Source organism: Stegodyphus dumicola, chromosome 2, assembly GCF_044657685.1.
Source record: "Stegodyphus dumicola isolate Sdum_Otavi_A_Nest chromosome 2, ASM4465768v1".
In the NCBI taxonomy this organism is placed as follows: Eukaryota; Metazoa; Arthropoda; class Arachnida; order Araneae; family Eresidae; genus Stegodyphus; species Stegodyphus dumicola.
This window is the reverse complement of record NC_140769.1, coordinates 225,396,494-225,411,663: the sequence shown is the minus strand read 5'-3', so window position 1 is coordinate 225,411,663 and position 15,170 is coordinate 225,396,494. Positions and strand designations below refer to the sequence as shown.

General features: G+C 33.5%; 1 protein-coding gene across 2 annotated transcripts in view; it reads left to right on the top strand.

The window, feature by feature from the left end:
- bbc (choline/ethanolaminephosphotransferase 1 bbc) overlaps positions 1 to 15,170 on the top strand; it is a 75,342-nt gene that overhangs the window by 49,845 nt on the left and 10,327 nt on the right. Inside the window, exon 6 of one of the 2 annotated variants that reach the window (XM_085811820.1) lies at positions 9,490 to 9,648. The exons of the other annotated variant lie outside the window; for it this stretch is intronic. Coding sequence (XP_085667946.1) covers positions 9,490 to 9,648 — 159 coding nt within the window. The remainder of the gene's footprint in view (positions 1 to 9,489; positions 9,649 to 15,170) is intronic. 2 annotated transcript variants of the gene reach the window in all.

Genomic DNA, 15,170 nt, shown 5'->3' with positions numbered 1-15,170 from the left:
AAATCATGTGTTTTATAATTATGAAGAGTTTACACTTCTGCTTTTCTGCAGCATTCACATGTGCCATAATCATTGGTCTCACTTTGGAATCTGACACCATTTGGGGCCTTTTCTACAGAAGTCACCAAGATATTTCAGGCCATATATGGCCATAAAAGAATGCATTTGTCAGCAAAATTTTTCTGGAGATAATGTTTTATTATTAACGACTGCGATGAATTCACCTGCAAAATGTTCAGATGCGTCAGTATAAGCCAAAGTTTTGTCATTTGAAGTTTTTAACTGCTTTATGCCATGATTATTTTTACATTTACAGTCAAAAGTCGTTAATCCGGACCTCGTTGACGCGTGCGCAGTAATACCTTTACGCATGCGCATATGCGTGTACGCATGCACATAATACGTTTAGGCATACGCGTTTAATGTATAACGGACGGTATAAGCTAAGCTAAAATTATCTAATTATCTATTTCAGTTAATGTTGCAGATTGCGTTTTTCCTTAATCTTCGAATTGGATCTGGCTCATTATTTTTTGCAGACTGTTACAGCAATTTTATAAAAGTAAGTTGGAACTTTCGATTATGTCAAATAGAATTTCTCATGCTGGATCTACAAAGCGAAAGTATGTTTCGAAGTCCATTAAACAAAAAGTGGAATTGCTGCAAAAAATGGATAAAGGTATAACCTTCGTTTCTCTAACCATTCCGAAATCTGTTTATCAATTTCAGGCTGCTCTGCGGGAGGGGGGGGGGGGGACGTCGCGGCGCTCAATGAACTGGAAGTTGATCTGTCAGCACTATCCTTACCTTCAGGGCAGATGTTTTTATTTTATTCGGCTTATAATTCCTTACTAAATGTAGTATTTCATCTCGATGTACTCCATCTTTGATATGATTTAAATCAATTTCCTCGTCATTATAAATATCACGAATACAAATCAAATAGTTTTCTGGTTGCAATTTTCTAATTTCGACTATGCTTAACGTATGCTTTACACATGCGCACTGCGAAATGATTAATAAAGTAAACAAATAATTATTAAGCTTTTTTTTTGTAAATTTTGATACCCTTTAGATCATAATTGCTCTTTATTTCATAAATTATGGTTTCATATTTTTAATTTTATAATTTCTGCATGTCATCTTACCGGAATTAAACTGATGATCTATAATCAGGAAAAATTGATAATCCGGAATCTCTGAAGTCCCGACGAGTCCGGAATAAAGACTTTTGACTGGAGTAAACCAACCTGTTAAATATGTGCACTCAGTTTTTTAAGTCCATTTTTTCATGAAAGATTTTGCCTTGAACCATTAATATTGGATCTGTTAATGACACTTTCTCACTTTGACACTGTCTGGTCCATTTATTCATCAAAGTGTAATAATCATGACTTTTAGCATAATGAATGATTCTTCTGTTATTCATTGAAAGTGGGATGTTAGGATCCACAAAGTATTCAAAAATTTCTTTTTTTCTGCTTTTTTTTATATCGTAGACTTTCCAGCACCATACTTCTCACGTAATTTTGAGACTTTATCCATTTTTTTCAACAATTTTGCATTTTACTGTGCTTGACTTCAAAACATGCTTTCTTAGCAGTACCTAATGCAGCTTTACAAACAGATTTTTTTTTTTTTTTTTCCAAATTAATCAAATATTCAAACATTGATAAGATAGCTGTCGTAATATTAGCTTGCAGAAAATAATAAACTGGATTAAATTGGAAAGTTAATGAAGACTGCAATTTGCTGTGTTATCTGAACTTAAGTTCCTTGGAATCTTTCTCCCTTCTTCAGTGATATACCAGCGAAAGACAACCAGTATGAGCAACATCCTACTGAAACATATTTTGGGGCTTAACTAAGATAGAAAAATGCTTTTACCCCACGACCACTCGATGACTGAAAGTATGAGCATGGCTAATATCAATCAATGTATTATCATTGGCCAAGGGGGATTCCTTAGCCAGCAGGTGTTTGAAAGCAACATGCAGGAATGTCAGTTTAATTGAGAGAAAATTTGTTTTTGTGACACATCTTCTTCTTGAATATTATATTTTCCTTTGAAAAAAATGTGCCAGTGATCTGGAAGATAGTAAGTCATTCTGGATATTTGACATCTGTATTTTAAACTCTGTATTGTAATGGTGCTTCCTTATTAGTATGGCTGTTGTTCTTTTTAGGCCATTTTCGCATATTTGAATGCAAGGTAAAATGCTTTTCCCCCTCTTTCCCCTTTGTTTGTAGAATAATGATATAATGTCTTCCTCACTTCTTAATAAATCAAAAATTGTTAAAATGTTTGGAGAAAAACAGAAAATACAAGTTAGGACTCCTGACTGTTTGGCAACGGTTTACGATAAACATCAGCAATCTGTCAAAAATATTGATGTCATTTAAGTAACTAAAACTGTAATAATAATAATAATAAAATTTTGGTAGTTTTTTTTAAAGTATTTTTTGTAGAGTATTAATTTACGTCTCAGAATGTTTTATTTTAAATTAAATATGTATAAGATCAGTATAACTGAAATATAGTAGACAGCCAAAATTCTGCCAGCTTTTACCATTTGTCAGATGTCCGCAGCTAAATGCAGATAGCTCAGGAGATTTTGGGTGACGTTTGAACCAAAATTAGGTTTTTTTGGGGGATTGTAAAAGAAATTGGGAAGGGAGAAGAAAAAGAAGAAAACAGAAAGAAAAGGAAGAAACTGGTAGAAATAAACAGTGATGCACCAGATAGGCTGCTCAAGTTGATAACTTTTTTAAAAATAGTTAGCTTATTTGAAAATAAATGTTTTATTATTTATCAATTTTTGTTATGAAATTAGATTATTGCATTAGTGGGAGAAAAACTATCACACAGAATTAATGCTGATGCAGATTGATTCCGTTTTTTTTTTTTTTTTTTTTTTGTGTGTGTGTGTGTGTGTGTGTTCTTTCTGAATAAATATGTTTGATTTTTATTTTTGCTACTGCTATTAAATGAAATTCAGTTTCAGAAACCATTCCAATTCACAAAGCAGAACTTATAACAAACTGTGTTTCTGTAGTTACAATGGATTTTTGTCTTATATAAAACAGCTGTTACTGTCATTTGAAGTAATCCCCATCTTGGTGGTAATGCACATCGGGGAACAGTTGTACTAGTCGTGGAAACTACAGGCGTAGTTCTCTTTAGGGATTTCCTTCAGTTGGGTTATATCATTACATTGGATGTCTGAAATGTTCAGTCTGAGGAACAAGTACTCTGATACAAGTCTAGGGAGTAAAGTGGGTGATTCAGGGATACAATTTCCCTATTGGCCTGGAACTGCTGTACCAGAAAGGCAGCAGGGGGCCGGGAGCAGGGTCCAGTTGCCTTGCTTGGTGTACTGAAACATGTCTTTCAGTATTTCCACAAATGTAGCAGCATTTAACGTGGTGCTCTCAGGGAGGAATTTGTTATGGATGAGACCTTCAGGGTCAAAGAACACATTGAGCATTGTCTTGATGAACCCCACTTCGCATCTTCTAGATTTTGGGCAACCCTGGACCCCACCGCTCCATACTCTGACACTTGCCTTCAAGGTTGTGCATCAGGTATCAGTTGTTGCCACCCGTGTCAATGGTTTTCAGGAAATTTTTGTTTCATTCTGCCATGTCGATGAGATCTCCACAGGCATCAAGCTGAAGTTGCATTTGGGAACAAAGCTTGCATTTACCCAAATTGTGGGTCACTATGAGATGGGTTTCTCACTTTTCCACTATCATTTGCGCTGTCACACATTGATCCTGAGACAAAAGGACCTTCACTTTCTATGCGTTGTCTGGAGTGCATGCAATTCGAGGCTGATCACTTCGGGGAGAGTCATCAGTGGTGTCCTGCTCTTCTCAGAAGCATTTAAAGCACTTATAAAAGCATTGCAAGTTAACAGCATGTTCTTTGTAAACTGTTATCAGCATTCATGATTCTCACTGATTTCACAAGTTTGAAACAGGACAGCATATTTATTCACTGATCCACTTTGAGTTTTGACGGTAGGCACAATACCTTCAAAGAGTTGTTTCAACAAGATAAACACACTCGCAGCACTGGCACTCAGGAAATAATTCAGGCCAGTCTTGACTTTCATGGCAGAAGATGCACTGGTTACACACTCTTGTCACTGTGAGCATTATAATGTCATTTACCAAACATTCTGAACAGAGGTTGTATTACCAAAGAAGGTTATTGTTAGCTTGCAGATAAGGCTAAATGTACATGTAATGAAAATATTTAAATAAAGTAGTAATATAATAATCTTAGATAGAAATAAAATATAAATATGAGTATTAATATGTAACATAATAAGTAAAATTAAATTCCTTCAAGCTGGTTTTCTCCACTTTGAAAGAAACTTGCCAGTTCTGCCGAGAAGCACTGTTTCCAAAATATTACATTACCCTTTTGGCATTAATACAGTAAATTATGAGAGGGATATGATATGAGAAGAATGTGTGAGAAAAGGAATGTGTCATTTGCGAAATTTGACATGAACTAGATAACATAGTCAAGAATGAAATTCAGCAGAATTAAAGCAAATTTCCTCCTTTTGAGTTTAACCATTCAAAATTGCAAAACAGGTTTATTGCATGCAGTAACAAAAACTTGCTGTACTGTTTTTATGATGATGTAGATTCAGTTTTATACTTTTCTTTTCTTTTTCAAATTAAGTTTTGTTTTCTGTTTTTTCTAAATAATTAAACTGACAGTGCTCATAGTGTTCTGTAGTGCGATCTATTTGCGAGAATGACACCACATTTTGTAGGAAGATTAAACAAGACGGGGGACGAAGGATTTTGCGAAAAAACAAATTAGTTCCAAAAGTCACCGCTAGGGAAATATTTGGCGCTGTGTAATAGAAAATAGAGTGTTAACAAATGCAAATTAATACAGAATAAAATTACCTTTTATTATGCACTTTTTTGGTTTAGTTCAAGTGCAATATGGCAACACTTTTAAAAAAGCATAAAATCTACATAAACACCGATAAAGTCTCGTGATCTGCAATATCACGTATGCTGAGCAGAAGAAGAAGTTCTTTATTCAAATTTCACGTTACATCCATTCGCACAGTGCCAGCTGCTTGGGTTTTAAAAGGTAATGTGTTAAGTTTCGAATCAATCGGATTGAAAGTTTATGTGCAATGTCTGCTTCTTTATCCGGAAAAGTCCCAAATCCGGAATCGCCGAAGTCCCGACCAGTCCAGATTTCGGACTTTGTACTGTAATATAAATTTAAGTTCAAGAATTAGTTTATTTCTTTTGGTTGATTTTTCCCACTGTGGAAGAAACTTTGCCTCTGATGGACACTTAGTGAGAGGTTTCTATATTCAGTTTTGAAGAAAGTTACCATATTCCATGGGTAATCATTCTTATATATTATAATTAAATAAATATTTTACTAAAGCTTTTAATTTTGTATCTATAACTGAAAATTAACACTGCATGATTTTCAATTAAGCTAGACTGCAGTTTTAGTATTGTTTCATTAATAAGAGAGCATCCAGAAATGTGCAAGCACATTTAAGTTAGCTGTCTTACACTGCGAGCAGTGCCTGATTTTGTGTCCCGGAATGTTTTGATTCAGATAAGTTTATTCTGAGGGATCCAGTTCCTTTATAAAATATAAAGTAACTGAAATAGATTTTACATTTTGGCAGTTGCCAAATAATGAATTATATTTTCAAGGTACTTAAATTTTCAAGCAACAGTTCCTGTTGTCCACATTGTCAATTTATTATTTAAATTTATATTTCATGTCAACATTTATAACTGTAATAGTTAGAATCTCATTATCAGTAATGTGATGCAATAAAAGCTTGACTACCAGGAAAGCTTAGGAAAATCTGGTGAAAAATCTGGATAGTTGAGTGTGTGAAATGCAATTCATAGGAAAATACAAGTGAAGAGAAGAAATATCCTGTCTACAATTATGAAACGGTCATTTTTTTGTTATCAACTTGAATATCAGAAGCCTACATTTAAAATTTTCTGAGTTTCCAAAGAAAGAAAAATATCCATTTGAGAGGGGAAAAAAAAAAAAAAAGGCTGATATATTTTGTAACCCTTAAACATATGAAAATAAAACACCAAATCTCATCGATCATGAAATTTAGCAGACTTGTGGCAGCCATTCTGGCAGAAGTCCTTCATTTAATTAGGTAATCAACAACTACAATTTACGGATAAACCATGCAAAAAACTTAAATTGCTTATTATAATTTTTCATGTTGCATTGCCGCTGTTTATCCATTTTCAAATAAAGATCCATATTGTGATGATAATGCATCTATTCTTGCGGATAGTGCTGAACTTTCGAATACTCCACTGCATGCTATTCTGTAGAAGGCAGATCCTAAATTTATATATATATATATGTGTATAATAAATTTAAACCATTTATAGTTAAAAGTAAATCAGAGTCAAAGCAGGGCGATTTCCCAACAGTACTAATAATTGATTCCTCGTAAAGGGGTTAAACATAAAATCAGATGCAATTATTAATATTGTTGAGGAATCACCTTGCTTTGACTCCAGTTTGCTTTTAATTTTAGATGCTTTAAGTTTATTTTACTTCAATCCTGCAGGTTTTGCACTGGACAGGTTTAAAAAATTTGCTTTTTATTTTTGCCTCTTATTAAGTTTCTTTATATGTTTATGTATGTATATATATATATATATATATATATATATATATATAATGTTGTATGATCTTAAATTCAGTTTGAAAACAAGTTATTTTAATACTTGCGCAATAGCTGTAGCGCAATAGCGTTTCGGGGGACAATTACTTAAGTATTTTATCAATTTTACTACATAAATTGCTTTTCACTCAAAATTGTATTAGCGAAAATGCTTAAATAGAATGAGTTCTTTGGTACTCTAGTTTGGTTCTATACTTTCACTTCACGGAAATATTTGGCCTAACTTAATTTGCCAATTTGGTATCACCATTATTACTTGAGTAAAAGATGAAACACCTTCGTTATTATTTATTAATTATTGTTCATTGAATGGGAGTTGGTTTGTTCCCCTTGAAAAGTCAACTAATTTCCGATGAATAGCAATAATTACTTGCTTTTAATGTAGTTTCTTTTTCCAATTGAAATTTTGTTATTCATGATTTACTTCAAGTCCCCGTGAAACATTTTTAACAATTTACATTCAAGTTACTTTAAAACAATTTTCAGAATTAAACTTTGTACTTATGGGTTCACTCTTTTTAGATACTTCTACTGAAATTAATATTAGGAGATAATATAATGAATATTTCTTTAGTAAATAAATTATATATTTCCCAAAATGCAAAGCAAAAACAAGTAAATAGCAGATAAGTTATGCCCATTTGTACAAAATCTAAACTTATTGAGAATCAGTTGGATTTAAATAAAACCAAACTAAAGATATTGTTATGAAATGTTCAGGTATGGTGAGATAACTTCCCTGCAAAGCAATTTTAGGGTTGCCATAAAATGACAAGATAAGGCAGGGTTGTCACATTTGACAGGAAATCGCCCATTTGGCGACAAAATTGACTATATGCCATGGATGGACGGAGAACCTTCTGGAATGAATTCTTACCGGTTTAGCCCAGAATGTTCTCGAACACCAGCCAAAAGCTATATAAACCCTGCTGGTATGCGGAGAGTTAGTATCAAGTTGGTGTCTCATAGCAAGTCAATCCCTATGGAGTCGATCGCATTGACACCTGGGCAGCGATTGCCGAGTGGGTCGTCAAGTGCACTGAAAGAATCTCGTTGTGTATCGCGGTTAGTGCTTCATCGAGAGAGCGTGTTGAGCTCCGGGAACGACTGAACGGAAAAGTCGGGAACTGTGCTCTGTGTGTCATCGAGTGCAATTGCAAGTTGTAGCGGGGAGAGTCTCGAGAGTATATGGAGTTCCGAGAACGACCAAGCAGAGTCGGGAGCTGTACTGTGGTGCTTTGCAGTGAAGCTATCTCCACCGTTATAGCCTGAAGGCTGTGACTTTGATTGTTGCAGCGAGTTTATAGTAGACCTTCGACGGCTGTAAAACGTGACTTTGGAGCTGTCCTGATTAATACTGGCCAATAAAGCATGTTTCGATATTTCATCGAGTGTTGTCATTGTTATTCACTCTAAATCCACACGAACCACATAAGAATGTGAAGGACAAAAATAACGTAACAACTGGTGTCAGAAGTGGAATTTGTGAGTGAATGCCAGTGACCCGCCTGCAGAGGAAAGCCATGGTGGAGAAATGAAGACTTTGATGGACTTCTTGGCCGAGATAAAAGCCGGTTATGAAGAGATGAAGGCTGAAATGAAAGCCGGGCTGGCTGAGATAAAAGCCAGATATGAGTCTCGAGAGCACGTGGAGTTCCGAGAACGACCAAGCAGAGTCGAAAGCTGTACTCTAGTGCTTTGCCGTGAAGCTGTTTCCTACGTTATAGCCTGATAACCTGAAGGCTGTGTCTTTGATTGTTCCAGTGAGTTTATAGTAGATCTTCGACGACTGTAAAACGTGACTTTGGAGCTGTCCTGATGAATACTGGCCAATAAAGTGTGTTTCAATATTCCATCAAGTGTTGTCGTTGTTATTCACTCCAGATCCACACAAATCTCATAAGAACGTGAAGGAAGAAAATAGCGTAACAAATGGTGTCAAAAAAGAAAAGCGCAACAATATTATGATTGTGTTGTGATGTTATGTTTATGCATTATTGGTACTAAATCATTCTGTTTGGGGATAGTATTTTACCTATGCTTTACAATGGCTATATAAGTCTGTCATTTGCTTAATTTTTTAAGGGAAAAAATAGTTTTTGAAAGTCTAAAGTATTGTGGTTACTTGAGCTTTCAGTTAGTTAAATGCCAGATGGTTAAGCTTTAACTGTATTATTAAGAGTGGGAAGTTCTTAACAAAGTAATGAATTTTCTGTAAATATTATTGAAAATTGGAATTTAGAGCAATATAGCTATGTGATTTTTTAGCATGTAATGGCTATTATTTGAAGCAAAGCGGATTCAAACTAAAACATCCTAAAATTTGAAAGCAACTAATGTAAACACACGTATAAGAATGGGACAATAACTTTAATGAGCTTTTAAAATTTATCTTCTTTTTGTAATATTTAATGTGTTTTTCTTTAAAAAAAATCAGTTGTTTTTTTAAAATCTGATATTATGTATTCTTCCATTTTTATCTAAATATAACGATTTCTCTTTATGACTTGAAATCTGCAAAAAACCAGAAGCACCCAGTAGTTCTGTGTTATACAGATTTTTGGTCTTTTATATAGTAGCTGCATTATAAAAATGGCATAACTTTAATAAAAAAAAATTTTTTTAACCAAATATTTCATTAAAAACAGAAGCTCTTTTCTTGATGGCAGAGCTTGAAAATAAAAATGTGAGGTAAGTATTTAATTACTTAATATACTATAGTGTATTGAATTTATGTATCTATTTTTTCTTTGATTAGGGAACTAGCGTACTCTCGCCGTCTATACCTATCGGAATTGTCATAACTCTTGCTTTTATGATTTATCAGAAGTCTACAGAAAACATTTATGAAAATCATCCTTGTCTGTACATTTTGGCTTTTGGCATAGTAGCTGCCAAAGTCACAAATAAATTAGTTGTAAGTACTATGAATTTTATTCATCGTAGTTAGTCATGTTATGTATGTTAGTCATATTATTAATTCATAAACATAGCTTGTTTCATTAAATATGTTAAAAATTTTTAAAAAAGTTTTCCATATTTTTTTCCTTTGAAAAACTTAATTAAAAATAAATTGTTTTTTCTCCTTTTTCTTTCAACTTTTTCGTCATGACAGTAGATTTGGGGGGGGGGATAAAGTACATGATATAACTTGCCACTGTGAACTTACTTGTTGACTGACATTAAAAATAATTTTACTTTACAAATGCCAAACATTAGTGCTTAAGCCAGTTCATAGGCTCTCCAGTACTTTTTAACAATGTCCTCATATCGAGAAAGTACAGTTATTTAAATGCAATACAGTTATTTAACTGTTAAAAAATCATAGGCTGATTGGAGTCACACAAAATAAGGCAAAATACAGTTTGAGGAATCCACAACTCAGTTCTGTAGAGGTGGTCTTGCAAACAATCATGTCTGGTCAGACGTATAAATAGAGCTACCGCTGTCTTTCTTGGAAAACTGGGGGAAAAATAATAAGGGGAGTTTAAATAGCTGTAGCTATGCTGGAAAGCTTTATATTCTGATTGTTTATAAGTTTTCATGACTGTAGTTAAATTAACATGTATATAAATCCAGAATGAGGGAATAAATCGGATGCTGAAGAATTATGACGGCTCAAAACTGTTTTTCAAAGTAGCTAGCTGTGGTAAAAATGCAGAGCACTAGCGGGGCACATAACGCTGCTTCATCATGACTCTGACAAAGAAGGATCATGCTCTGCTCATGAAGTTTTACTATCAGAAAGGTGACTGTGCATTAACGGGAAGTTCTAGACATAAAGGCATAAGATCCAGCCCAGTGACCATATATGGCCTGCAAAAAATGCTAGATAAATTCGAAGAGACTGGTTCATTTGACTTGAAACGAGGTAGAAGACGAAAACCAGTTTGGGCGGCAACAGTGGAAGATATGTCCTTAGTGCTACAAGAACAGATCAGACAGTGATGCGGGAAAAAGTAGTGCACGAGGAATTGGCCAAATGTTGGATATGCCTATCAGCACCAGGACTTAAAAGAGAAGGGCTAGCTCATAAAGCTTTTCCCCCTGAAACAGGCAGTGAGGCGTGATGACGCAGTCATGCTCACCCTGAACACAGAGATGCAATTCAAAACATAGAAATTAGCGTTTTTCAACCAGCGTTTAAAATGAGATGTGTATGAAAGATAGCTATAATTTGGAATAGACAATATTACTGCTGTATGCATTTTACACTGAACATTACAAAAATTAATAATACTTAGTTTTAAAATAATAGATAAAATACGCTACTCTTAGCATAAAGTTCCTCTTTAAAAATTTGCAGATTTTTTTTTTTTGTTTTCTTTAAATGCATGTTTATTTCTAATCATTTCTTTATCTGCATGTTAACTAAGGGAACTCTACTACTGCTTCTAAGATAACATGCGCATAGGCATTTACACATGTGTGTAATACTTTTATGCATATGCATATGCGTGTGTGCATGTGCATAATACGTTTACGCATGCTCATTTAATGTATGACGGACGGTATAAGCCAAGCTAAAATTATCTAATTATCTATTTCAGTTAATGTTGCAGATTGTGTTGTTTCTTAATCTTCGAATTGGATCTAGCTTATTATTTTTTGCAGACTGTTAGAGCAATTTTATAAAAGTAAGCTTGAACTTTCGATTATGTCAAATAGAATTTCCGATGCTGGAGCTGCCAAAGCGAAAATATGTTTCGATGTCCATCAAACAAAAGTGGAATTGCTGCCAAAAATGGATAAAGGCATATCCTTTGTTGTTCTAACCATTCCGAAATCTGTTTATCAATTTCACGCTGCTCTGCAGAAGGGGGGGGGCGTCGCGGCACGCAATGAACTGGAAGTTGATCTGTCAGCACTATTCTTATCTTCAGGGCAGATGTTTTTATTTTATTTAGCTTATAATTCCTTACTAAATGTAGTATTTCATCTCGATGTACTTTATCTTTGATATGATTTAAATCAAATTCCTCGTCATAAATATCACGAATACACATCAAATAGTTTTCTGGTTGCAATTTTGACTATGCGTAATGTATGCTTTACACATGTGAGCGTTGAAAGAAATGTTTAATAAAGTAAACAAATAAATATTAAGTTTTTTTTTTTGTAAATTTTGATACCCTTTAGATCATAATTGCCCTTTATTTCATAAATTATGGTTTCATATTTTTAATTTTATAATTTCTGCATGCCATCTTATCAGATTTAAACTGATGATCTTATAATCGGGAATCGAAGTGCCAACGAGTCCGGATTAAAGACTTTTGACTGTATATATGGCAAAATTTCTGCTAATCTAAGTTTGAGTTTCAGCCTAATTGTAAATTTTACATTGCCATATTTTTCTCTCAATTTAATATAATAACAGATATATTTTTAATAATTTTGTAACTTAGGCTTACATCAATATTACATTTAAATAAATACATGTTAAGATTATTACCTTAATTTAGACAAAACAACTTTACACTCAGTATCTAGAAAAATCATTTAATTTTGCAAAAGTAGTTGTTAAGGAGGCAGGTTTTCTTATGCCAATTACTTTAATGTTATACTACAGTACAAAGTCCGAAATCCGGACGTCCATTATCCAGAATGATCTAAAATCCGGACCTCAAAGCCACAAACATTTTTTTTCTTTTATTAATGCTTTATGCATGCGCATTTGATTTCTCCTTCCATGATAAAACGTGGAGATTTTCACTTAAGCACTAAATAAAATACCTCATTATGGAAACACAATCATGTAAGCATAAATTTGTGAGATTAATAATTTGGCTCCACAGCTGAGTATCTACTTGGCATACGTATCAAACCAAAATATTCACCTATTTTATATCCCTGCCACCAATGACTTTCTTCATTAATTCCAAAACTTGAATTTGTTTTTCATGATTTCATTTAATCCAAATGCTGCTTTAAGTATTTTATCTGAAGGAGTGTATGGCTTGGTACTATTCATAACATCGAAAAAATGATCGATTAACTCAAAGAAGTCAGATGCTTTTTGATTTCCTGGGGAGTATACCTTTTGTGGTAGTTCTTGAAAGTAATGTTTTCGCTGGAGCAACTTTTTGCCTCTCATTTCCCTCGACCATAATGTGGTTTTTGTTTGTGACACAATTTAATTTCTCCTGAATCTTTATTTAAAACTTCTTTAATAATATCAACATTTAAAACAGTTCCATCTTCTAAAACAAGTCCTTTATCTAAAAAGCGGTTTCTCAGTAATTTGAGGCAGTGTGCTAAATCTGCAAAAACTCATATTTTTTTCATTTGCAATACGGGATTTGGAAAGTGAGAACTATTAATCGAAATCTGTAACTCTTTCCACAGAGTGCTACATCCTCCTAAATCAGACACTATTGATTTTACTTCTACTCCAGATGATTGAATATATCTTACGAGTGAAAAAAGAAGTTCTTTCTTCATTGGAGTGTTAAAATTAAAAAAATAAATAAATAAATAAATAAATAAATATTGGTTTCCACTGTGAAATGAGACCTCTGATTAAAACAAATTGCACTTTTTGAGAATTGGGTCCAGATAAGAATTGCAGCAAAGTTTAAAATCTATATGCATTTCGTCGAAACTGAGAACGCATATTTTTTGTACAGAATTCAGATATTCGCATCTTTCCTTCATTACAGCAAGAACGTCACTCTGAATTCCTGGACTATACGAAAATTTAGTGTACCATCTCTTTAACCCTTTGCGTCACAGTGTGTCCGGTCTGGACACACCTAAAATTTTTTTTCTGTATGCACAGAAAAATTGAATGAAAAGGATTTATAGGCTACTATAGGATACTCTGAGCTTTCTTTATTTATAGTAGATGGCAGCTCAACACAAACCAGTCTGTATATTTCAGCCATGTTTAGTTTTTTGAGACCCTCATTTTTCAAAGAAATCTTCCAGATTTTTTTTTAGAGTATAAAAGGAATTGTTTGAAAAGAAATTTCTATGTTATTTTTTTGGCTGTATGCTAAGCTCCTTATTCTATATTAGTTTCAAATTTTTACCTTGAAATCTTGCCTAAAATCAAACGGCGAACTCTAGGTGTGCTCAGACCGGGCTCGTCGATAATTTAGGACAACTGAGAGTCTGTATTCTTTGTTTCTCCGCATCTCATCGGTCACTTCATTGACAACAATGCTCGTTTCACACTCTTTTCAAAGCTGTATTCAATCAGTGTGTCCAGTTTGGGCACACCCACAGAATTAAAACAATAAGTGCCATCTTCACAAAATTTTACTTGTGTACTCCTCTAAGGCCTAATTAGACTGCCTACCTTTTTTATAATCAAAACTCCGACTTTAAAAAGTAGTGTGACGGAAAGGGTGAATGTGCTAGTACTAGGTAAAGGAATTTCCATTTTTTTCTTTTCAAAAATCGTAGCTTTTAGATGATAGAGCTCTTATGACAATGTAGCGTGAAATATATTCGTTAGTCCACCTGATTTTTTCCTTCTTTTCTAGGAATGCATTAACCTGTGTCTTTGTAAAAATATCTTTTAGACCTTTTTACAAATTCTCCGATCTGTGCTGTTTTTTCCTAAATTTCGTTATTTGGGATTTTAATTTCTGAATTTCCAATGCAATTTTCTTTTTATATGTTGTCCACCTTCTTTGTCATTGAGCAAACATTCTAAAATTTTTCTTTTCTTTATTTTTCAATATTTTATTACAATTTTCTAAGGATATTATTTTGTTCTTCAAATTATCAATGCATTCTTGTTTATCTTTACACTTAGGGCATTCAGGGATATTGTCACTTAGGGTATTGTCATTCGTGAGTTTTATTTTAAAATCATTCACATTTGATTTATTATTGTCAGCTTAAATTCCATTTTTGGCCTCAAAATGAATTTTCTTTGGGCTTAGTCCTTGAACTCTTTCAAAAGCACTCTGCATTAGTTTTCTTTTCACTTGTCTCCGATTTCTTGGTGTTATTTTGTTTACTGCACACGATAAATTTGCTTTCGGCACAGCATTGCATTTCAACAGTTTCTTTTGCAGCAATCCAAGCAAGCGATGTCTCATGTCATCCTCATAATCACCGCACCGAAAACGTTCATTCACTGCAAATTCTTGTGTTTTTCACATTAATAGAATCCTGTCTTCGACATTTATGTATCCATTCTTTCGTCAAAAGTAAATTGTCATTTGGGAGAGCATGATATACAATATCTTTTCCTTTCGTATTTCTATAAGTGTTACGGCATGTTGCTACAGCACAAGGAGACATATTACATAAACGATACTTTACAATACAGAATTTAACAGGAAAACTATATATATATATATATATATACAAATTATTTTAAATATTTAAATTATTAGAAAACAAGTATGTATGATTAATATTAATTTTGGATATGCGACTTCCAGAAAATCATGTTGCAACTGAATGAAACTACAGTTTTAA